This window comes from Aegilops tauschii, chromosome 6 (assembly GCF_002575655.3).
Source record: "Aegilops tauschii subsp. strangulata cultivar AL8/78 chromosome 6, Aet v6.0, whole genome shotgun sequence".
NCBI classification, from domain to species: domain Eukaryota; kingdom Viridiplantae; phylum Streptophyta; class Magnoliopsida; order Poales; family Poaceae; genus Aegilops; species Aegilops tauschii.
The window spans coordinates 406,803,745-406,827,203 of record NC_053040.3 but is presented as its reverse complement, the minus strand read 5'-3'; the positions used below and the strand labels follow the sequence as shown (position 1 = coordinate 406,827,203).

At 47.0% G+C, this 23,459-nt stretch overlaps 3 protein-coding genes across 3 annotated transcripts; all 3 read right to left on the bottom strand.

The window, feature by feature from the left end:
• Positions 1-11,200: 11,200 nt before the first annotated feature.
• Positions 11,201-12,134, bottom strand: LOC109741079 (RING-H2 finger protein ATL60-like). The gene has a single exon (XM_040393719.3). The coding sequence runs from the start codon at positions 11,784-11,786 to the stop codon at positions 11,406-11,408; it is 381 nt and encodes a 126-aa protein (XP_040249653.2). The 5' UTR covers positions 11,787-12,134; the 3' UTR covers positions 11,201-11,405.
• Positions 12,135-14,010: 1,876 nt separating this feature from the next.
• Positions 14,011-14,557, bottom strand: LOC109741068 (RING-H2 finger protein ATL14-like). Its single transcript, XM_020300148.4, has one exon. The coding sequence runs from the start codon at positions 14,513-14,515 to the stop codon at positions 14,135-14,137; it is 381 nt and encodes a 126-aa protein (XP_020155737.4). The 5' UTR covers positions 14,516-14,557; the 3' UTR covers positions 14,011-14,134.
• A 7,012-nt stretch (positions 14,558-21,569) lies between these two features.
• Positions 21,570-22,990, bottom strand: LOC109741125 (E3 ubiquitin-protein ligase ATL23). The gene has a single exon (XM_020300205.3). It carries the CDS (start codon positions 22,247-22,249, stop codon positions 21,782-21,784), a length of 468 nt encoding a protein of 155 aa, XP_020155794.1. The 5' UTR covers positions 22,250-22,990; the 3' UTR covers positions 21,570-21,781.
• Positions 22,991-23,459: the final 469 nt, after the last annotated feature.

Genomic DNA, 23,459 nt, shown 5'->3' with positions numbered 1-23,459 from the left:
TCCAGGGGAGCAGCGTCCTCGTCTCCCAATAACGCCGGCATACATCCACGTGGATGTAGTGCCAGTCGCGCACGCCGGCGGCCGTGGGTGCGATGGAGAATGCGGGCAGCATGGGGGCCCGACGCGGTGGTGATGCGGGCTCCTATTTGACGCCGCGGTGGCGGCGGCCCGAGGACGAGCCAGCCTCGCGGTCGTGCTTCCCCTTACGGCCGGTGTTCCAGAACCCCATGGCTGCAAGGCGGCCGGCCGGCGAGATCGAGGACGGGGAGAGGGAGAGCTAGGGTTTGGGCCGTGTCGGGTTTCGAGGAGGCAGCACGGGCTGGAGTGGGAAGTGTGGACTATGACCGGTTCACGGATTCCCATTTAAGAAGGACGACGACCGTTCGCCTGGGCGGATGACAGGTGGGGCCGACCGCGCGTGCGCATTAATAATGTCGGGCGGTGGGAGGTAGGTGGCCACCTGCCACGCGGCCCCGACGCGGATGAGCGACACGTCCGTTTGCTGTCCACTGTGAGCCAAACTCAGGGCATGTTTGCGCTCGAAATGGGTCGGCCCGGACACAAAACTGACCAGATGGGTCCAGGCCATCGCGCGTTGGGCCGTCTGCTTTGTCCGTTTTGCCCCAAACGGACGGGGCCGGACAGAATGGGGTCGCGCGCTGGAGTTGGCCTCAGGGAAGGATGGGCAACACACGGCGAGGGACGATATGTGTCATGCGACACACGGTGCCGACCGCGGTGTTGGACTCTCTCTGAGCGACGGATCAAAACTGGGATGCGAAGGGAGGTACAAGAGGAAGCAATACGGGTTTGGGACAGGAAAGAGACCCATGGCGGCCGCCGGCCGGGGTTGGTGAAGGCCGAGAGGGAGTGGTGTCTGGGTACATATGGAGTGGTCGGAAGGTTTTGAGAGGGAAACATGGAGTGGCCGGAATTTAAGGGGCAGCTTCAAAGACAACACATGCCGGCCCTAAAATAAGTCAGTCAGTATTAACAACACGTCACTGACCGGCGCATCCTAGCAACCCGTCTGTGAAACAAACAACCTAATTTTGCGCATCCGTGATATCTGCCTAACTAAGCCTCCAGGGCTTCATCAGGGACACGCCTCAGCCGACCCATTAGGGATGACCCTCATCTATGATGACGGTCTTGGGTCGGTTAGTAATGACCAATGAGGGATCAATGGTAGATTCTAGTAGTGACTCGTGTGGTGTTCTCCGCGGCTGTTATTGAAGGAAATATGCCCTAGAGGCAATAATAAAGTTATTATTTATTTACTTATATCATGATAAATGTTTATTATTCATGCTAGAATTGTATTAACCGGAAACTTGGTACATGTGTGAATACATAGACAAAACAAAGTGTCACTAGTATGCCTCTACTAGACTAGCTCGTTAATCAAAGATGGTTAAGTTTCCTGACCATAGACATGTGTTGTCATTTGATGAACGGGATCACATCATTAGGAGAATGATGTGATGGACAAGACCCATCCGTTAGCTTAGCATAATGATCGTTTAGTTTTATTGCTATTGCTTTCTTCACGACTTATACATGTTCCTCTGACTATGAGATTATGCAACTCCCGAATACCGGAGGAACACCTTGTGTGCTATCAAACTTCACAACGTAACTGGGTGATTATAAAGATGCTCTACAGGTGTCTCCGAAGGTGTTTGTTGGGTTGGCATAGATCGAGATTAGGATTTGTCACTCCGTGTATCGGAGAGGTATCTCTGGGCCCTCTCGGTAATGCACATCACTATAAGCCTTGCAAGCAATGTGACTAATGAGTTAGTCACGGGATGATGCATTACGGAATGAGTAAAGAGACTTGCCGGTAACGAGATTGAACTAGGTATGATACTACCGACGATCGAATCTCGGGCAAGTAACATACCGATGACAAAGGGAACAACGTATGTTGTTATGCGGTTTGATCGATAAAGATCTTTGTAGAATATGTAGGAGCCAATATGAGCATCCAGGTTCCGCTATTGGTTATCGACCGGAGATGTGTCTCTATCATGTATACATAGTTCTCGAACCCGTAGGGTCCGCGCGCTTAACTTTCGATGACAATTTGTATTATGAGTCATGTGATTTGATGATCGAAGTTTGTTCGGAGTCCCGGATGAGCACACGGACATGACGAGGAGTCTGGAAATGGTCGAGAGGTAAAGATCGATATATTGGAAGACTATATTCGGACATCGGAAAGGTTCCAAGTGATCCGGGTATTTTTCGAAGTACCGGAGAGTTACGGGAATTCGCCGGGGGAAGTAGTGGGCCTTAATGCCATACGGGAAAGGAGAGAAGGGCCTCAAGGGGTGCCCCCTGGCAAGTCCGAATTGGACTAAGGAGGGGGGAGCCCCCCTCTCTTTCCTTCTCCCTCTCCTACTCCTTCCCTCTCTCCCCTCTTGTAAAAGGAAAGGGACTCCAACTAGGATTGGGAATCCTAGTTGGACTGCCCCTATAGGCGCGCCCCTCCTAGGCCGGCCTCCTCCTCCTCCCTCCTTTATATACGTGGCCAAGGGGGCACCCCAAAGCACAACAGACAATCTCTTAGCCGTGTGCGGTGCCCGCCTCCACAGTTACACACCTCGGTCATATCGTCGTAGTGCTTAGGCGAAGCCCTGCGCCGGTAGCTTCATCATCACCGTCACCATGCTGTTGTGCTGACAAAACTCTCCCTCGGCCTCAACTAGATCAAGAGTACGAGGGACGGCATCGAGCTGAACGTGTGCTGAACACGGAGGTGCCGTACGTTCGGTGCTAGGATCGGTCGGATCGTGAAGACGTACGACTACATCAACTGCGTTGATATAACGCTTCCGCTTTCGGTCTACGAGGGTACGTGGACACACTCTCCCCGCTCGTTGCTATGCATCATCTAGATAGATCTTGCGTGATCGTAGGAATTTTTTTGAAATTACTGCGTTCCCCAACAGTGGTATCAGAGCCAGGTTTATGCGTAGATGTTATATGCACGAGTAGAACACAATGAGTTGTGGACGATAATAATCATACTGCTTACCAGCATGTCATACTTTGATTCGGCGGTATTGTTGGATGAAGCGGCCCAGACTGACATTACATGACCGCTTCACGAGACTGGTTCTATCGCCGTGCTTCGCACACAGGTGGCTAGTGGGTGTCTGTTTCTCCAACTTTAGTTGAATCGAGTGTGACTACGTCCGGTCCTTGTTGAAGGTTAAAACAACACACTTGACGAAAAATCATCCAGGTTTTGATGCATAGATCAGAACGGTTCTTTCTAAGCCCGTAGAAGCCACGTAAAACTTGCAACAACGAAGTAGAGTACGTCTAACTTGTTTTTGCGGGCCTTGCTGTGATGTGATATGGTCAAGACATGATGATATATAAATTGTTGTATGAGATGATTTGTTAAAGTTATCGGCAACTGGCAGGAGCCTTATGGTTGTCTCTTTATTGCATAAGATGCAAGCATCATATAATTGCTTTACTTTATCGCTATGCGATAGCAATAGTTGCAAAAGCAATAGTTGGCGAGACGACTATCTGACGACACGTTGATAGAGATCAAGATGATGGAGATCATGGTGTCATGCCGGTGATGATGGAGATCATGACGGTACTTTGGAGATGGAGATCAAAGGCACAAGATGATGATGGCCATATCATGTCACATATTTGATTGCATGTGATGTTTATCTTTTATAGATCTTATTTTGCTTAGTACGACGGTAGCATTATAAGATGGTCCCTCACTAAATTTCAAGGTATAAGTGTTCTCCCTGAGTATGCACCGTTGCGACAGTTCTTCGTGCTGAGACACCACATGATGATCGGGTGTGATAAGCTCTAAGTTCACATACAACGGGTGCAAGCCAGTTTTGCACACGCAGAATACTCGGGTTAAACTTGACAAGCCTAACATATGCAGATATGGCCTCGGAACACTGAGATCGAAAGATCGAACGTGAATCATATAGTAGATATGATCAACATAGTGATGTTCACCATTGAAAACTACTCCATCTCACGTGATGATCGAACATGATTTAGTTGATATGGATCACGTGATCACTTAGATGATTAGAGGGATGTCTATCTAAGTGGGAGTTCTTAAGTAATATGATTAATTGAACTTTAATTTATCATGAACTTAGTCCTGATAGTATTTGCATATCCATGTTGTAGATCAATAGCTCGCAATGTAGTTCCCCGTTTATTTTTTGATATGTTCCTAGAGAAAAATAAGTTGAAAGATGTTAGTAGCAACGATGCGGACTAGCTCCGTGATCTGAGGATTATCCTCATTGCTGCACAGAAGTATTATGTCCTTGATGCACCGCTAGCTAACAGAACTATTGCAGGAGCAGATGCAGACGTTATGAACGTTTGAGAAGCTCGGTATGATGACTACTTGATAGTTTAGTGCACCATGCTTTACGGCTTAGAACCGAGACTTCAAAAATGTTCTGAATGACATGGAGCATATGAGATGTTCCAAGACTTGAAATTGGTATTTCAGACTCATACCCGTGTTAAGAGGTATGATACCTCTGACAAAGTACTTTGCCTACAAGATGGAGGAGAATAGCTCAGCTAGTGAGCATGTGCTCAGAATGTCTGAGTACTACAATCACTTGAATCAAATGGGAGTTAATCTTCCAGATAAGATAGTGATTGACAAAGTTCTCTAGTCACTATCACCAAGTTACTAGAACTTCGTGATGAACTATAATATGCAAGGGATAACGGAAACGATTCCCAAGCTCTTCGCGATGCTGAAATCGGTGAGGGTAGAAATCAAGAAAAAGCATGAAGTGTTGATGGTTGACAAGACCACTAGTTTCAAGTAAAAGTGCAAGGGCAAGAAAGGGAACTTCAAGAAGAATAGCAAGCAAGTTGCCACTCCCATGAAGAAGCCCAAAGCCAGACCCAAGCCTGAAACTGAGTGCTTCTACTGCAAAGGAAATGGTCACTGGAAGTGGAACTGCCCTAGATACTTGGCGGATAAGAAGGATGGCAAAGTGAACAATGGTATATTTGATATACATGTTATTGATGTGTACTTTAATAGTGTTTATAGCAACCCCTCGGTATTTGATACTGGTTTAGTTGCTAAGAGTAGTAACTTGAAACGGGAGTTGCAAAATAAAGAGAGACTAGTTAAGGGCAAGGTGATGATGGGTGTTGGAAGTGATTCCAAGGTTGATAAGATCACCATCGCACACTCCCTTTACCTTCGGGATTAGTGTTGAACCTAAAATAAATGTTATTTGGTGTTTGCGTTGAGCATGAATATGATTGGATCATGTTTATTGCAATACGGTTATTCATTTAATTCAAAGAATAATTGTTGTTCTATTTACATGAATAAAACCTTCTATGGTCATACACTCAATATAAATGGTTTACTGAATCTTGATCGTAGTGATACACATATTCATAATATTGAAGCCAAAAGATGCAAAGTTAATAATGATAGTGCAACTTATTTGTGGCACTGCCGTTTAGGTCATATTGGTGTAAATCGCATGAAGAAACTCCATGCTGATGGGCTTTTGGAATCACTTGATTATGAATCACTTGATGCTTGTGAACCATGCCTCATGGGCAAGATAACTAAGACTCCGTTCTCTGGAACAATGGAGCGAGCAACTGACTTATTGGAAATAATACATACTGATGTATGCGGTCTGATGAATGTTGAGGCTCGCGGCGGGTATAGTTATTTTCTGACCTTCACAGATGATTTGAGCAGATATGGGTATATCTACTTGATGAAACATAAGTCTGAAACATTTGAAAAGTTCAAAAAAATTCAGAGTGAAGTGGAAAATCATCGTAACAAGAAAATAAAGTTTCTACGATCTGATCGTGGAGGTGAATATTTGAGTTTCGAGTTTGGTCTTCATTTGAAACAATGTGGAATAGTTTCGCAACTCAGGCCACCTGGAACACCACAGCGTAATGGTGTGTCCGAACGTCATAACCATACTTTATTAGATATGGTACGATCTATGATGTCTCTTACCGATTTACCACTATCATTTTGGGGTTATGCATTAGAGACAGTTGCATTCACGTTAAATAGGGCACCGTCTAAATCCGATGAGACGACACAGTATGAACTGTGGTTTAGCAAGAAACTTAAGCTGTCGTTTCTTAAAGTTTGGGGTTGCGATGCTTATGTGAAAAAGTTTCAGCCTAATAAGCTCAAACCCAAATCGGAGAAGTGCGTCTTCATAGTATACCCAAAAGAAATGTGGGGTACACCTTCTATCACAGATCCGAAGGCAAGATCTTTGTTGCTAAGAATTGATCCTTTCTAGAGAAGGAGATTCTCTCAAAAGAAGTGAGTGGGAGGAAATTAGAACTTGATGAGGTAATTGTACCTTCTCCCGAATTGGAAAGTAGTTCATCACAGAAATCAGTTCCAGTGATGCCTACACCAATTAGTGAGGAAGTTAATGATGATGATCATGAAACTTCAGATCAAGTTACTACCGAACCTCGTAGGTCAACTAGAGTACGTTCCGCACCAGAGTGGTACAGTAATCCTGTTCTGGAAATCATGTTACTAGACCATGATGAACCTACGAACTATGAGGAAGCGATGATGAGCCCAGATTCCGCAAAATGGCTTGAGGCCATGAAATCTGAGATGGGATCCATGTATCAGAACAAAGTATGGACTTTGGCGGACTTGCCCGATGATCAGCAAGCCATTGAGAATAAATGGATTTACAAGAGGAAGACAGACGATGATGGTAGTGTTACTATCTACAAAGCTCGAATTGTCACAAAAAGGTTTTTGACAAGTTCAAGGTGATGACTACGATGAGAGTTCCTCACTCGTATCGATGCTTAAGTCTGTCCGAATCATGTTAGCAATTGCCACATTTTATGAAATCTGGCAAATGGATATCAAAACTACATTCCTTAATGGATTTATTAAAGAAGAGTTGTATATGATGCAACCAGAAGGTTTTGTCGATCCTAAAGGTGCTAACAAAGTGTACAAAGCTCCGGCGATCCATCTATGGACCGGTGCAAGCATCTCGGAGTTGGAATATACACTTTGATGAGTTGATCAAAGCATATAGTTTTATACAAACTTGCGGTGAAGCCTGTATTTACAAGAAAGTGAGTGGGAGCACTACAACTTTTCTGATAAGTATATGTGAATGACATATTGTTGATCGGAAATGATGTAGAATTTTCTGGAAAGCATAGAGGAGTATTTGAAAGGAGTTTTTTTTTCAAAGAAAAACCTCAATGAAGCTGCTTACATATTGAGCATCAAGATCTATAGAAATAGATCAAGACGCTTGATAAGTTTTTTCAATGAGTACATACCTTGACAAGTTTTTGAAGTAGTTCAAAATGGAACAGTCAAAGAAGGAGTTCTTGCCTGTGTTGCAAGGTGTGAAGTTGAGTAAGACTCAAAGCCCGACCACGGCAGAAGATAGAGAGAAAATGAAAGTCATTCCCTATGCCTCAGCCATAGGTTCTATAAAGTATGCCATGCTATGTACCAGACCTATTGTATACCCTGCCCCTAGTTTGGCAAGGGAGTACAATAGTGATCTAGGAGTAGATTACTGAAAATTGGTCAAGATTATCCTTAGAGGACTTAAGGAAATATTTCTCGGTTATGGAGGTGATAAAGAGTTCTTCGTAAAGAGTTACGTCGATGCAAGCTTTAACACCGATCTGGATGACTCTGAGTCTCGATCCGGATACATATTGAAAGTGGGAGCATTTAGCTAGAGTAGCTCCGTGCAGAGCATTGTAGACATAGAAATTTGCAAAATACATACGGATCTGAATGTGGCAGACCCGTTGACTAAACTTCTCTCACAAGCAAAACATGATCACACCTTAGTACTCTTTTGGTGTTAATCACATGGCGATGTGAACTAGATTACTAACTCTAGTAAACCCTTTGAGTACTGGCCACATGGCGATGTGAACTAGATTACTAACTCTAGTAAACCCTTTGAGTACTGGACACATGGCGATGTGAACTATGGGTGTTAATCACATGGTGATGTGAACTATTGGTGTTAAATCACATGGCGATGTGAACTAGATTATTGACTCTAGTGCAAGTGGGAGACTGAGGAAATATGCCCTAGAGGCAATAATAAAGTTATTATTTATTTCCTTATATCATGATAAATGTTTATTATTCATGCTAGAATTGTATTAACTGGAAACTTGGTACATGTGTGAATACATAGACAAAACAAAGTGTCCCTAAAATGCCTCTACTAGACTAGCTCGTTAATCAAAGATGGTTAAGTTTCCTGACCATAGACATGTGTTGTCATTTGATGAACGGGATCACATCATTAGGAGAATGATGTGATGGACAAGACCCATCCGTTAGCTTAGCATAATGATCGTTTAGTTTTATTGCTATTGCTTTCTTCATGACTTATACATGTTCCTCTGACTATGAGATTATGCAACTCCCGAATACCGGAGGAACACCTTGTGTGCTATCAAACGTCACAACTTAACTGGGTGATTATAAAGATGCTCTACAGGTGTCTCCGAAGGTGTTTGTTGGGTTGGCATAGATCGAGATTAGGATTTGTCACTCCGTGTATCGGAGAGGTATCTCTGGGCCCTCTCGGTAATGCACATCACTATAAGCCTTGCAAGCAATGTGACTAATGAGTTAGTCACGGGATGATGCATTACGGAACGAGTAAAGAGACTTGCCGGTAACGAGATTGAACTAGGTATGATAATACCGACGATCGAATCTCGGGCAAGTAACATACCGATGACAAAGGAAACAACGTATGTTGTTATGCGGTTTGGCCGATAAAGATCATCGTAGAATATGTAGGAGCCAATATGAGCATCCAGGTTTCGCTATTGGTTATTGACCGGAGATGTGTCTCTGTCATGTCTATATAGTTCTCGAACACGTAGGGTCCGCACGCTTAACGTTCGATGATGATTTGTATTATGAGTTATGTGATTTGATGACCGAAGTTTGTTCGGAGTCCCGGATGAGATCACGGACATGACGAGTAGTCTCGAAATGGTCGAGAGGTAAAGATCGCTATATTGGAAGGCTATATTCAGACATCCGAAAGGTTCCGAGTGATTCGGGTATTTTTCGGAGTACCGGAGAGTTACGGGAATTCGCCGGGGGAAGTAGTGGGCCTTAATGGGCCATACAGGTAAGGAGAGAAGGGCCTCAAAGGGTGGTCGTGCGCCCCCCACCCCCCCATGGCAAGTCCGAATTAGACTAGGGAGGGGGCGGCGCCCCCCTCTCTTTCCTTCTCCCTCTCCTACTCCTTCCCTCTCTCCCCTCTTGGAAAAGGAAGGGGACTCCAACTAGGATTGGGAATCCTAGTTGGACTCCCCCTACAGGCGCACCTCTCCTAGGCCGGCCTCCTCCTCCTCCCTCCTTTATATACGTGGCCAAGGGGGCACCCCAAAGCACAACAGAAAATCTCTTAGCTGTGTGCGGTGCCCCCCTCCACAGTTACACACCTCGGTCATATCGTCGTAGTGCTTAGGCGAAGCCCTGCACCGGTAGCTTCATCATCACCGTCGCCACGCCGTCGTGCTGCGGAACTCTCCCTCAGCCTCAGCTGGATCAAGAGTACGAGGGACGTCATCGAGCTGAACGTGTGCTGAACACGGAGGTGCCGTACGTTCGGTGCTAGGATCGGTCGGATCGTGAAGACGTATGACTACATCATCCGCGTTGATATAACGCTTCCGCTTTCGGTCTACGAGGGTACGTTGACACACTCTCCCCGCTCGTTGCTATGCATCACCTAGATAGATCTTGCGCGATCGGAGGAATTTTTTTGAAATTACTGCGTTCCCCAACAGTTATGTTGACCCTGAGTTGCGAAGATCTTCACCTTTGTGAAGGCAAAGAAACTCCATCCCTCTCTCACCTGTGGCGGTGGTGTTGTTTTATCGAAAAAGGCTTTCGCGTCACTTTATAAATAAAGCACTCAGCCAAATCGATACATGGTGATGAAGATGCCCTCTTACAAAGCGATCAAGAAGAAACAAGATTACGAAAGAATTCACGCCCTATCACGAAGCAACCTAGACTACTGGAGACCTAGACTACTGGAGACTCGCCTTCAAGCGGTGGTGTTGTTTTCAAAGAGGCATACTCCATGCTCCATAATAATGCACAACAATGAAACATCAAAGAATGAAACATTGGATTTGATCCCGAATGGGCTAGAAGTATAACCATCCAACCATAGATTGATTCTCAATTTTGTTCTTCCATTTAAGAAATAGGACCCTGCTATAAATCTGATGTCATATTTTTTTAACATGGCAAATCGGACCTTTATTATGAAAAAATTACGTGTCGCGAGCCTAGAAATTTTCTTCAACAAGCATGGTAAATCGTGACATATTCAGTTTTTTTTCCAGGATTTGTCATGCGCACGACACGTAATTTGCCATCAAAAAGTGTTCGATCTACTAGGCATTTCAGAATAAATAAGCATCAAGATCAAACAAGAAATCAAGAAAGAGGAGTCTCGGTACCTCCTCCCCAAGAAAAGTTTAGGATTCCTTTGCCTTCCGTTGGCGCCGTCGTCGGTCCGCCTCGTCTCCGGTGGCCTTAGGGCCATGGCGGCGCGGTGGATCCCAGCCCTTGCTGGCGGAAGGGCTCCCTTTTTAGATGTTTCTTCAAATTTTGTTAGGGTTTGTGTTCTGCTCAGGAAGACGAGACGGCGGCGACTCCCTGAAGATGGAATAAGGTTCTCCCCGCCTAGTCCCCGTTCCAGTGGTGTGTCTAGTATCGTCGGTGGGCGTGTGAAGGTGTGTCTCCGGCGGATCTATCCTTGGTGGATTTGCTCGGATCTGATCATAGTTCGTCTACATTTGTGTTTCTCCAGGTTGGATCCTTCTGATCTACGCTACTCTTCATCGGCGGCGGTTGTTGTTCTGCTGCGCTGGTCCTATGGGACCTTAGCACGGTGACTGTCTAGTACAACATGTTTTGCCCGGCTCCGGCGAGGGGGGATGGGAGCAATGACGGTGGCGCGCCTTCTTCTCGCTTCAGTGCTTGTAGTCGTCCCTAGGTGGTCTACAAATTTTGATGTAATTTTTATTATTTTCGGTGTTTGTTGTATTGCCATGATTGAAGATTAATAGATTGAAAGTTTTCTTAAAAAAAATCAAACAAGAAATCTCGATGAACAACACCAAACTATGCATAGACAGGCCTTGAGCGTGGCCTCGTGATTTGCCACGATGTTCAGTCAGAAATCCTCGCAAGAGCATCTAAATCAACAAGATGGCTATATACATAACAAATGCAGAAACGCTGTACACAGTACAGAAGAGAACCTACCAAACACCTGCAAACACTGCATCCAACTACCCAACGACGGGCATCAGGCAGCAGCGACCTCCACGACGACCTCGGCGGCCACCGCGCCGGCCACCTCGGCCCGGCAGATGGGGCACAGGCGGCTCTTGCGCAGCCACGAGCCGACGCACTCGGCGTGGAACCCGTGCTCGCACCGGGGCAGCACCATGCAACGGTCGCCGGCCATGAACGCCTCCAGGCACACCGCGCACTCGCCGGCGCCGCCTTCTTTGAAGTCGTGGCATGGCAGCACGCCGAGCTCTTCGGCGGTAAGGCCCGCGTCTTCCTCCGCGTGCTCGGCGACGCGGGCCGTCATGCCCCGCCTCAGCACCCAGAGGACCACGAGGATGTGCACGACGAGCATCAGCGTGATGCCTGCCGCGAGCAGGACGGCCGAGAGGACCATGCGGGCGGAGAATTCCTTGGCTATGGAGGTGCCGTGCGCTTGTGAGGTACAAAAACTAGCACTGCAAAGCCGCTGACTAAATATCAGAAAACTTGCGAGCGAGCTCTGACTTTCCAGTGAGGTGTGTTATTGGCCAAGCGCTACAGGTTAGACAAGTTGCGACGTGCGACGTGCGACTTCAAGTTCATGATGCCACTGCCACATCGCCCCTAGTACTAGGATAGATATATCGTAATAACAAATACATCTCCGGTTTCATAGGCATATATCGCCACTAATCTTAACAGCTGGCTCTTGGATTATAAAGTGTTATAAAATATCATGTAGTGGTTTCGTTGCTAGCATGTGTTTGTTAGGGGACTTCTTTGTCTTGAGGGAATTTTTTTAAGGGCATGTTTGTTACGCTGAAAGTTTTCAGAGAATGGTTCTAATTTTGTTAAGTCTAAAAAATTTCCAGCTTTTCGAAGTCCATTTCCTATGGTCGAACCTTATAAATAAGAGGGTGTCTATTTATGACTTGCCTTGAGAGTAGTTAACTCCTTTTATCCAGTTGCCGTGATGCCATGTTTGTTTTATCGTTGCCTAGGTTTCCACATACACTCAACAGGTCTTGTAAGACTATTTTTCCCCCAGTCTTGTAAGGTTACTTACTTTGACTAATTCGTGTTGATGGATAACAGAACTTGTATTACCACATCATGTACGGACGGCCACTCATCTAGTCACGTATGAAATTCTTTAACCATTACACGCTATGAATTCAAGAGTGGACTTGGATTAGCAAATTTGTATGAGATAACGCTTAGGTTGTCCGGCATGCAGCGGCCGCCGTCCTATTGGGTCACGAGTTTGACTTATCAAGAGACTTAAGAGGATTCACTTACAGCTCCTAGAGGACAAGGCTGCTGCAATTTGGTGCCTTGGAAAGGCAAGCATGTTGCTATCTCGGGTCGCATGACTTTCAAGGCGGTCCTCACAGCGGTGGCCATCTATCACATCACATCGCTGGACCTTTCGATGGAGGTCTTAAAGGCAATTGACAAGCTGCGACATGCCTATCTTTGGGCCGGAACGGACAAGGTGACTTAGGGAAAATGCAAGGTTAATTGCGAGCAAGTTTGTAAACCAACGGAATATGAAGGTCTTGGCATTCTAAATCTTGGTAAGTTTGCCACTGCCCCCGGCTCTGGTGGCTTTGGCTACACTGGGATGAACCCCCGAGGGCGTGGTGCGGGCACGGGACGTCGTGCACGGCTGCGGACCGTGATCTTTTTGCGGCTGCGACCAAGATGACGATTGGTGATGGGAATAAAGCGATTTTCTGGGAGTCGTCTTGGCTAGAGGGTCTAAGACCCAAGGACATTGCACCAAAGATCTTCAAGCTTTCTCGCAAGAAAGGCGGAACGGTTGCCTAGGCCTTGAGGGATCATCATTGGATAGCTTAAATTGACACTCAAAGCGGCCTCATGCTTGAGCACCTTCAGCAATTCTTGGCCTTGTGGGAGAAGCTTTCAGGCGTTGTCATCCGACCGGGCGTCAAAGATAGCCTTTTGTGGAAGCTCGCCAATGATGGGAACTACTCCGCCAAGTTTGCATATTTGGCGCAGTTCGCTGGACTCACTCACTCTAGCTTTCAGATCTCGATTTGGAAGGCTTGGGCTCCTCCCAAATGCAAATTATTTGCCTGATTAGTCAATCAAAACAGAATTTGGACCGCGGAAAGGCTGCAACGCCGAGGATGGCCAAACTGTGACCGGTGCCCGCTTTGCAATCAGGTTCAAGAATCGGCGGCCCACATCATTTTCAAGTGTAGGTTCTCGCTCCAGGTTTGGGATGAGGTGTTCGTCTGGCTTGGGCTTGCTATTCCCACGGCTAGTTGGCACCAATTCAGCACCATTAAATCTTGGTGGAATGAGGTACTTTCGAGCAGCGCCCTACCGGTTAAGGCCTTATCTTCTTTGGTACTCCTTGTGGGGTGAGAACTTTGGAAGAAACAGGATGCGCGCGTATTCAGGAGCAAAGCGGCACCGGTGGTGATCGTCACGCGTATCGTCAAAAAAGAAATGTCTATTTGGGCTGTTGCGGGTGCCAAGCAATTGAGCAATGTAATGCCACGAGAGTAATCCGTTTAGGCTTTTGCTGTTTCACGGTATCTCTGTAACAATACTCTCTTCTTAATTAATGAAAATGGCAAATCTTTTGCCTAGTTTCAAAAAAAATATCGTTATAAAAAAACACGATGGCTATATATACATCACAAATGCAGAAACGCTGTTTTACCACTCATTTACAGAAGAGAACCTACCAAACACCCGCGAACACTGCATCCAACTACCCAACGACGGGCATCAGGCAGCAGCGACCTCCACGACGACCTCGGCGGCCACTGCGCCGGCCACCTCGGCGCGGCAGATGGGGCACAGGCGGCTCTTGCGCAGCCACGAGCCGACGCACTCGGCGTGGAACCCGTGCTCGCACCGCGGCAGCACCATGCAACGTTCGCCGGCGTTGAAGGCCTCCAGGCACACCGCGCACTCGCCGGCGCCGCCTTCTTTGAAGTCGTGGCATGGCAGCTCGCCGAGCTCTTCGGCAGTAAGGCCTGCGTCTTCTTCCGCGTGCTCGGCGACGCGGGCGGTCATGCCCCGCCTCAGCACCCAGAGGACCACGAGGATGTGCACGACGAGCATCAGCGTGATGCCTGCCGCGAGCAGGACGGTGGAGAGCACCATGCGCGCTGAATGCCTTGGCTCTGGAGGTGCCGTATGCTTGTGAGGTACAAAAACTAGCGCAGCAAAGCCGCTGACTAAGTATCAGAAAACTTCCGAGCGAGCTCTGACTTTCCAGTGAGGCGTGTTATTGGCCAAGCGCTACAGGTTAGACAAGTTGCGACGTGCGACTTCAAGTTCGTGATGCCATTGCCGCATCGTCAGTTCGTCACTAATACTAGGATATATATGACAAAAAATCCATGTCGGGTTTCATAGGCAGTGCTTATCATATTAACTTATTAGGCCTTGTACGGTGCAAGGTGTTTATAAGAGTGTTTAGAAAAATAAATCAGTTTTTTAAGCACGGATAGTCATTTCTACATAATGGACGCTTAATTATGCATCCCTTTCTGTATAAATAAATATTGATGCTTTGATTCTCATGCGAAGATTACCTTTCTAGCCGCCGCCTCCTCCTCTTCACAAAAAAGCTTGGGTTTCTGCCTCCCGCCGGCGGCGGCGTTGCAGGTCCGCCTCCTCTCCAGTGGCCATAGGGCCATGGGGGCGCGGTGGATCTCGGCAAGGGCCGGCGAGAGCCTCCGTTTTTAGTCATTTATTTCAATTTTGCTAGGGTTTGTGTACTGCTCAGAAAGACGAGACGGTGGCGGCTCTCTGAAGATGGAATAAAGGTCTCCCCGCCTAGTCCCCGTTCCGGTGGTGCGTCTAGCACCGCTGGTGGGCGTGTGGAGGTGTGTCTCCGGCGGATCTATCTTTGGTGGATCTGCTCGGGTCTCGTCGTTGTTCGTCTACGTTCGTGTGTCTTCGGATTGGATCTTTCTGATCTACGTTATTCTTCATCTGCGGCGGTTGTTGTTCTGGTGCGCTGGTCCTATGGGGCCTTAGCACGACGACTTTCCGACTGTCTACTACAACAAGTTGTGCCCGACTTCGGCAATGGAGGGGCAATGACGACGGCGCGCCTTCGGCTCGCTTCAGTGATGGTAGTCGTCGCTAGGTGGTCTACGGATCTGGATGTAATTCCTATTATTACTGGTATTCGTTGTACTGCCATGATTCAGGATGAATAGATCGAAAATTTTCTCGCAAAAAAATATATTGATGCTTAAAAAACATGGTTTATTTTACTAAGTACCTTGTCAACAGAAAACCTCCCTGGTTTTGCAGCCTAGTTGCATGTAGTGGTTACTAGCATACAAGTTTACAGTGAACAGCTTTAATTTAGTGCAAGTGTATGGTCGAGCCTCCTAAACAGGAGGGTCCTTATTGTGACTTGCCTTTGGAGTAGTTAACTTTCTAAGTTTCTGAATCAAGAAGCATATTCTTTTTGTCAAACTGTCCTGATCCTATGTTCTTTTTGTCCTTTCCTAGGTTTCCCGTTTCCACACACTTCACAAGTCTTTCAAGCTTGCTTTGACAAATTCTATCTCGATGGATAAAACAGTACTTGTACTGCCACATCATGTACGGATGGAGACTCATCTAGTCATATATGAAGTTCTTTAACCATTGCAATACATCACACGGTATGCATTCAAGAGTGGACTTGGATTAGCAAATTTGGTGAGATAATGCTTAGGTTGACATGTTTAACCATAAACAAGTCCAGCATGTAGCAGCGGCCGTGGTGTTGGGTCAGGATTCCAACTATGGAATATACTTCGGCATCAAGATCAAGGCTGAAGTCAAATGCCCTGCCTTGGAATAGTTCCATGTCCCTTAAGATTGCAGGATTGTGAAAACGCAGGAATAGGAAAAATGTAAAGTTGTAATGTCATGTACCATGGAATCCTATAGGTTTGAAAATAGGGGAATTTTTTATGCAGAGACCGAGTGTTGTTTATCAAGTTTTGTATCTGCTTGATGCAACATTTTAAGCTAATAGAAACGCCCTTTATCGAAAAATAGGGGAATTCTACAAAATGTGCCTTTAAATGGTGCACAACAAACAAACACCATTAGAGGACCGATGGGAGAGGGTAGAGAGTAATAAAGTGAAGTGCATTGGACTTTTCAAAGGAAAATTAAAATGAAGTTTGAATTCATATTGAAATTCCTATGGAATAAGGGCATAGGAAAGGACTCCATATGAGTTTGGTAACCCTAGCTAGTCTTGTGATCCAAAGGGTTGCTACCGCACCGCCTGACTCCCCATAGCCCATGGACCATTCTTTGCATTATTAGAAACTACAATATTATATGGGACTGACTAAGTGCAAATCACCTAAAAACTTAAACTGGGTCAATCGATCTGCCGGGATCTATTTCAGTCGTTGGATAGAAAATGAATGGTTCAACTCATGTCTTCTTCCTCCAACCGTTCTTCCTCCTAGAAATAGATCGCGGTCTCCTTTCTCCCGCCGCTTGCTACCACCAGCCAGACCGCCTGCTGTCGCCGTCCGCGGTGGCTGGCGTTGCTGCGCCGGCCTCGCCGCCCCGCCCTCCAACAACCGCCACCCACCGTCGTGCTTTCGTCGCCCCAGCCATCCCTCTAACCCTCGGCCATGAACATTTTTTTCGGTGAACTGCACCCCCATCCCCAACACCCCTAAGATCATGGGTCAGCCTGGCACCCTAGATAGATCATGGGGCAGCCTACCACCCTAAGTTAGATCATGGCGTAGCTTCTCCGGCGAGTGGCAACTCCTTCTTCCTTCCCACCGGCGACTGCCTCCTTCCTATGAAAATCAATCGACTCAAATTCTATTTTCAGGTGACTTACATTTAGCTATGTGCGCATAAATTTGGGCAATATGAAACTGCCGAGACGACGTCATTTTAAACAAACAGAACATTACAATTTTTTTGCAGGTCATCTACACAGCCAAGGAGCATATGGCTTATGGGTGCAACCGTTGAAAGGAGCTTGGCTCTCCTTCACACACAAGGTAGAGTGCGTCATTGACGAGCTCGCATGATGCCTGTCCAAGAACAGGGTTGCTAAAGGTCACATTGGCAATGTCACGGTAGTGCAACGGTGTGTCATCATGAGCTGCGTCCAGCCACTCGTTTTCATTGGGCAATGATGACACGAACTCAGGTGGAGATTGGTTTGGTGAGATGGTTGTACAGCAGGAGATGGTGCAGGAACAAGGGAAGGTGATCCCCCTACAGCTGCACTTGGTGTGGAAGGAGCAATTTATTGGGTCTTCGTGATGATGAAGTCGCTGGATGGTGGATCTGAGCTGACAGTCGCTCAATCCCAGTTGGCCTCTTCATCAAAGATGACATCGCGGGTGATATGGACATGCTTGTTCACTGGATCGTATGCGCGATAGCCCTTAACGCGCTCGTCGTAGCCGATGAAGGCCATGGCGGAGCTGTGGTCATCAAGCTTGCGAAGTTGCGGGCGCACCTCCTTGAGGTACACCACACCCAAAGGTGTGCAGGTGCTGGACATCGGGCTTCCTTCCATGCCAGGCCTCAAATGGTGTCATGCAGGGGCGGAGCTCTGTAGGGGCCGACCTGGGCCATGGCCCGCCCAGGAATTTGACCAAATATTTTTACCTATATGTCTACCTAACCTAGCCGACACACGCACATGCACAACATCCCCTGCTCTCCTCGTCTCATGCATGCACCGCACGAAATAGGCACATCGTCCCCAAATCCCATCCTTTCAGCATGTAGCCGCACCCGACGGTCGTGGACAGGGAGCATCGGCCACCGCAGCGCGCTGCCCGCCATCTCGCGGAGTAACCACCGCAGTGCTGCCTGCCGAGATCTCGCCTCGGCATGACCTGCTCCCTCCCAACCATTCCTGTGGTTGTTCTGCTCCAAACCTCCAACTCCATTCCAAGGCTCCAACACGGCAACATGTTAAGCAGGGGAGTTAGAGTAAAAGGCCTACTGTTTTCTATGATTTGATTCACGATTTACTTCTTTTGTTCATTACCCTTTTAGTTTCTACACAGAGGGTTGAACATGTATTTTATAGTATGAAGACTATTAAGACAAGATTAGGCAATAATATGGAAGATGAAAATCTTGCTAATAACATGTTAGTTTATGTAGAGGGTGGAATTCAGAAGAACTACAACCACGAAGATGTCATCGCATATTTTAGAAGCAAAAAGGATGGGAGAGTTGATTTTAGAAGCAAAAAGGATCGCCGTAGTAACTTAACAGTTCTTCATGGTTGAACGGACTTTTTGGAACAGAAACATTTATTTATACACACACACACACACACACACACATGTGCTCTCTCCATCTTGTAACATGTGCTCATGATTTAATTTTTTTTAAGTTCTACTCTTCTTCAGTGTGGGCCGCCCAACTCTTTCTTTCAAGCTCCGCCACTGGTGTCATGCCAGCCAGACTTTCGGTGGGGACTCGGTTCAGCAGGAAAATTGCAGTTGTGACCGCCTCCTCCTAAAATTCTGCTAGGAGCTTCCTTTGTTTCAGCCGGCCACGAGCAATGGCGACCACCGTCTGATTCTAGTGTTCTACCGACCATGCAGCTCTAGCAGTTTTTATTAGAGCTTCATGCAGCTCCATCAGTTTCTGGTACATGCAAAAACCAAATTGAACTACTGCTGTCTAGATGCATACACTACCTCACTGAGGGCATTTCTAACCAATCAGTGGAGTAAAAGGCTTAGTGGAGTATAAATAATCCACTAAGTTTTGGCCAGACCTAGCCGATCCTTTAAATACAACGGAGTAAAAAAAATTCTAAACTTTGCAATTCTAGTATAAATTGCAACTACATATTGGCACACATATATAAACTAAACATAAATTTGAATGTTCAACCAAATTACGAATATAGTTTACAAACCGAATTCAAAGTTTACAAACCAAATTTAAACACGCCGAATGGTTCAAATGTAGCAACTAGCATTTCATAGAACAACTATGACTCGCTTAGACGTTGTCAATGACGCTCAACAAGATCTTGTTGGAGCTGAGTATGAACTTGACGGTTCTCGATCTTGCAATGCGCCTCAAGGAATGTCAAGATCCTGTTTGTATCATACTCTGACTAACCGGAGTCATGTTGGTGATGTACCAAAAGTTCTAAGGAATATCTCTCTCGTATTCAGTGATCATGTTATGCAATATGATGCAACAAGTCATGATCCACCATAGAACCTTGGAGTTCCAGTACTCGGTAGGGCCACAAACAATTGCAAAGCGCTTCTGAAGCACACCGAAGGCTCTTTCCACATCTTTCCTTGCAGCTTCTTGACATTGGGCAAAGTGAGTGTTTTTGTTACCTTTTGGACGTAGATTTGTTTTGACCAAGGTGGCCCATATGATGGATAGATGCCATCCGCAAGGTAGTAACGCATCGAGTAATTGTGCCCATTGACCAAGTAGTTGCAAGTGGGAGCTTCACCTTTTATAAGCCTTGAAAACATAGGTGATCTCGATAGCACATTCAAGTCATTGTGAGAGCCAGGCAGACAAAAGAATGAATGCCATATCCAAAGATGCTTCGATGCAACTGCCTCAAGAATGATCGTTGGATTGTTGACGTGGCCTTTGTACTGACCCTTACAACTTCCAGGACAATTCTTCCATCTCCGGTGCATACATCCAAGTGATCCAAGCATCCCTGGTCATCCTCTTGCTTCACTCCAAGTCATCAGCCTCCGGGTGTCTTCCTCCGTTGGTGCTCTCAAGTACTCCGGGCCGAAGACAGCGACCACTGCTTTGGTGAACCTTTGAACAGCCTCCAAGATTGTGTCTTCGCCAATGCGTACATAGTCATCAATTGCATCGACATAACACCCATATGCCAAGACTCGAACAGCCCCAATGCATTTCATCAGAGGGCTTGCACTGATCTCTCCAGATGCATTTCTCCGGAGTTTGAACCAGTCATCATATCTCTCAACGGCTTTTGCAATGGTTAGAAAATGACTTGTGTGCATCTGAAAGCGTCGACGAAAGTACTTCTCCTGATAGGTTAGGTTTGGATCAAAGTAGTCTCTCATGATCTTGGCATGGCCCTCCACTCTATCACGGTTGATGTGTATGCGTCCAAATTCTGATCCTCTCCTCGGCCGCCAAATATCATCGTGAAAATCAAGCCTAAAAGGTGTCAAAGTCATCGTCGTCTTCTTCCTCCTCTTCGGATGACGACGAGTCCTCCGATGCCATCTCCCTCAACCTCTTCATCAACAATCCAAACGGTTCGGTTGAATCCAAACGGCTCGGTTCAAAGAGAAACAAACAAAAAAACTCACCTAGGCAATTCTTCGAACACTTGGGGTGCGGTGGTGGTGCAAAAGCCGTCCGGCGTGGTTTAGACTGAACCAGCGAGCGGCGGATGACCTGCAGCGGTGCGCAAGCAAGGTGAGATGCGGCGGGAGCTAGAAAAAGAAGAAACTCGAAAGAAAACAGATAATCAACAATGGTGACGGCGGCGACATTTCACCTTGATTCCGGTGACGGCGATGGGGCCAAACGGGCTGGTCGACGGGCAGAACCGCGGCGAAGGGTAAGGGATGACGACGACGGCGGCGTTTCACCTTGATTTCGGCAACGGCGATGGGGCCAAACGGGCTGGCCGGCAGGCAGAACGGCGGCGGAGGGCAAGGGATGGACACGGCGGAGCGGCGGGGGACCGGCAGGAGGCGCGCCGGCGAAGATGCAGTGGAAGCACAGACGCGAGAGAGAGCCGCAGAATTTCACTCGACCGCGTATCGATGGAGTAAAATAGGGAAACTTTTGGGGCCGGAGTAAAAATTTACTCCACTAACCGCAGATAGGGGATCGGCTAGGTGCCGGTTAGTGGAGTAAAATTGAAATTTTACTCCACTAACTGATTATAGGGTATCGGTTAGAAATGCCCTAAGGAAGCTCCACCCGGCCTACTACTTCTTCCTGACTAAGTAAATACTCCCTCCGTTCTAAAATAAGTGTCAGCATTAGTACTTGTTATCTAGTCTTATTTCTGCCGGTTGTGGCCTTATTATCTTTTTAACTCTTTTTCATCTGAAAAAGAACTTTTTTCAAGATTTTGTACCGCACTACGTATTTGTTGGAGGCTTCGTTTAATAATATGGCTACATGCATCATTGCAATGAAGAGCCCCGGGTAATCCTTCTTTTCAAATAGAAAAATATTTAGCTAGCTATTCTGGTATTATATATCAAACAGGAAATCTATGTATGGAATGAATGAAATCAGAAAAATCACAAAGGACGACTCCAAATGCTAGATGGATTACTTGTATGTACAATCACAAGCTAATCTTACTAAAAAAATCACAAGCTAATCAACGACGGCACACGAGTCTCGGTCAAACAAAATCCACTAGCGATCTGCACCTCCCAGTCTTTCAGCGACGATCTCCGAGGTGGCGGTCTCATCAACCACCGCGTCGGCCGCCTTGCCGCGGCAGGCCACCTCGGCGCGGCACACCGGGCACCGGCGGCTCTGGCGTAGCCACGAGTCCACGCACTGCGCATGGAACCCATGGTGGCACCCCGGCAGAACGCGGCACCGGTCGCCCCCCTGGAACGCCTCCAGGCACACCGCGCACTCGCCGGCGCCGGTCCCCACGGCGGCGGCGGCCTTGAAGTCCTGGCAAGGCAGCTCGCCCAGCTCGTCGGCCGTCAGACCCGCCGCTTCCGCCTGCTCCTGGTCCCGCTCCCGCGCCGCGCCGCGCAGCCGCAGCACGGCGCCCCGCCGGACCGCCCAGACGATGACGAGGACGTGCAGCGCGAGCATGAGCACGACGCCGGCGATGAGGAAGAGCACGGAGACCGCCATCCGCGCCATGCAGACGCGCAAACTGATCTTCGCTGAGAGTAGAGTTTAAAGCAAAGGCTGTACACAAGTAGGCAGACGATCCAAGACGCAAGTTGCCAAGTAGAACGAACCAGTTCTCACTGCTTCTCGGAGACAAGTCAATCACTCAACTGCAATACTGCATCTCTCCGTCAATCTTCCATATATTTGCATGCTTATCTTGTTCCTCAGTTTGACAAAACCGCTGTCCTTAAAAGCGACATCATGTGCCGTTGTGTACGCTCCTCCATGTGTCTTTATCAGATCGTCTCCATTGCGGGGCGGAAGCAGCGTCTGATTAGATTAACCGGTTAGCAAGAGCAACGTTGTGAATGGTGTTTACCGGAAAGAAAGGGACGCGCCGGTGGGATGCCGGACTGGCGAGAGTGCGAGCTACGCTCGTTTAATCGTTTTTCTTCGATCCCTTATTTGGGTTCATGTGACTGCGTGGCGTGGCTTCCAGCTCCAGGTTCTGAATAAACTTGCAACGGTCGCGATCTGGAACTTCGGCTGCAGCTACCCCCTCCCTCCAAAAAAATCTTGTCCTAAACTTGTCTCTCGAATGAATGTATTTAGCACTAACTTAATGTTAGATATTAGATACATTCATTTGAGGGACAAGTTTTTTCGGATAAAAGGAGTACGTGTTAGACAAATGACAAGGTGGTTTGGTTTGTCTTTCGGACACGTAGCGGTAACTATGGTTGGCTTAATGAGGCCACAAAAAAAAGTAAAAACTAGTGTAAAATGCATTATCCTCCAAATGTAGTACATATTAGTGTGAAAAACATATAATTAAATTTAATGTAAAAACCACTGTGAAATGAAGTAGACTCCGTAAGTTGCATTACACATTCATGTAGAATCGTTGTATAAACTGACATAAAAACACTGTAGAGACTTGTGTGAAAGTGGTAGTGAAAATACATGTAGGCCACTAAGGGCATCTTCAACGGCGACCCGTAAATGAGCAATGCTACGCAGCTGATGTTTTTCAGCCGACGCATGCACGACATTGGTTAATAATCGTTAGATTAAATCCCTACGTAACTAAGGACCGTCTGATCCTACTATCGCCCACCTGTCGTACATAAAAGGTCGTGTGTGGAGCTATTCCGCCCGTAAATTTCCTCCCACATCCGACCGTGGACAGGGGGACAAGTTCGCGGACATGGATGCGAGAGACCGCCATTTAACGGTG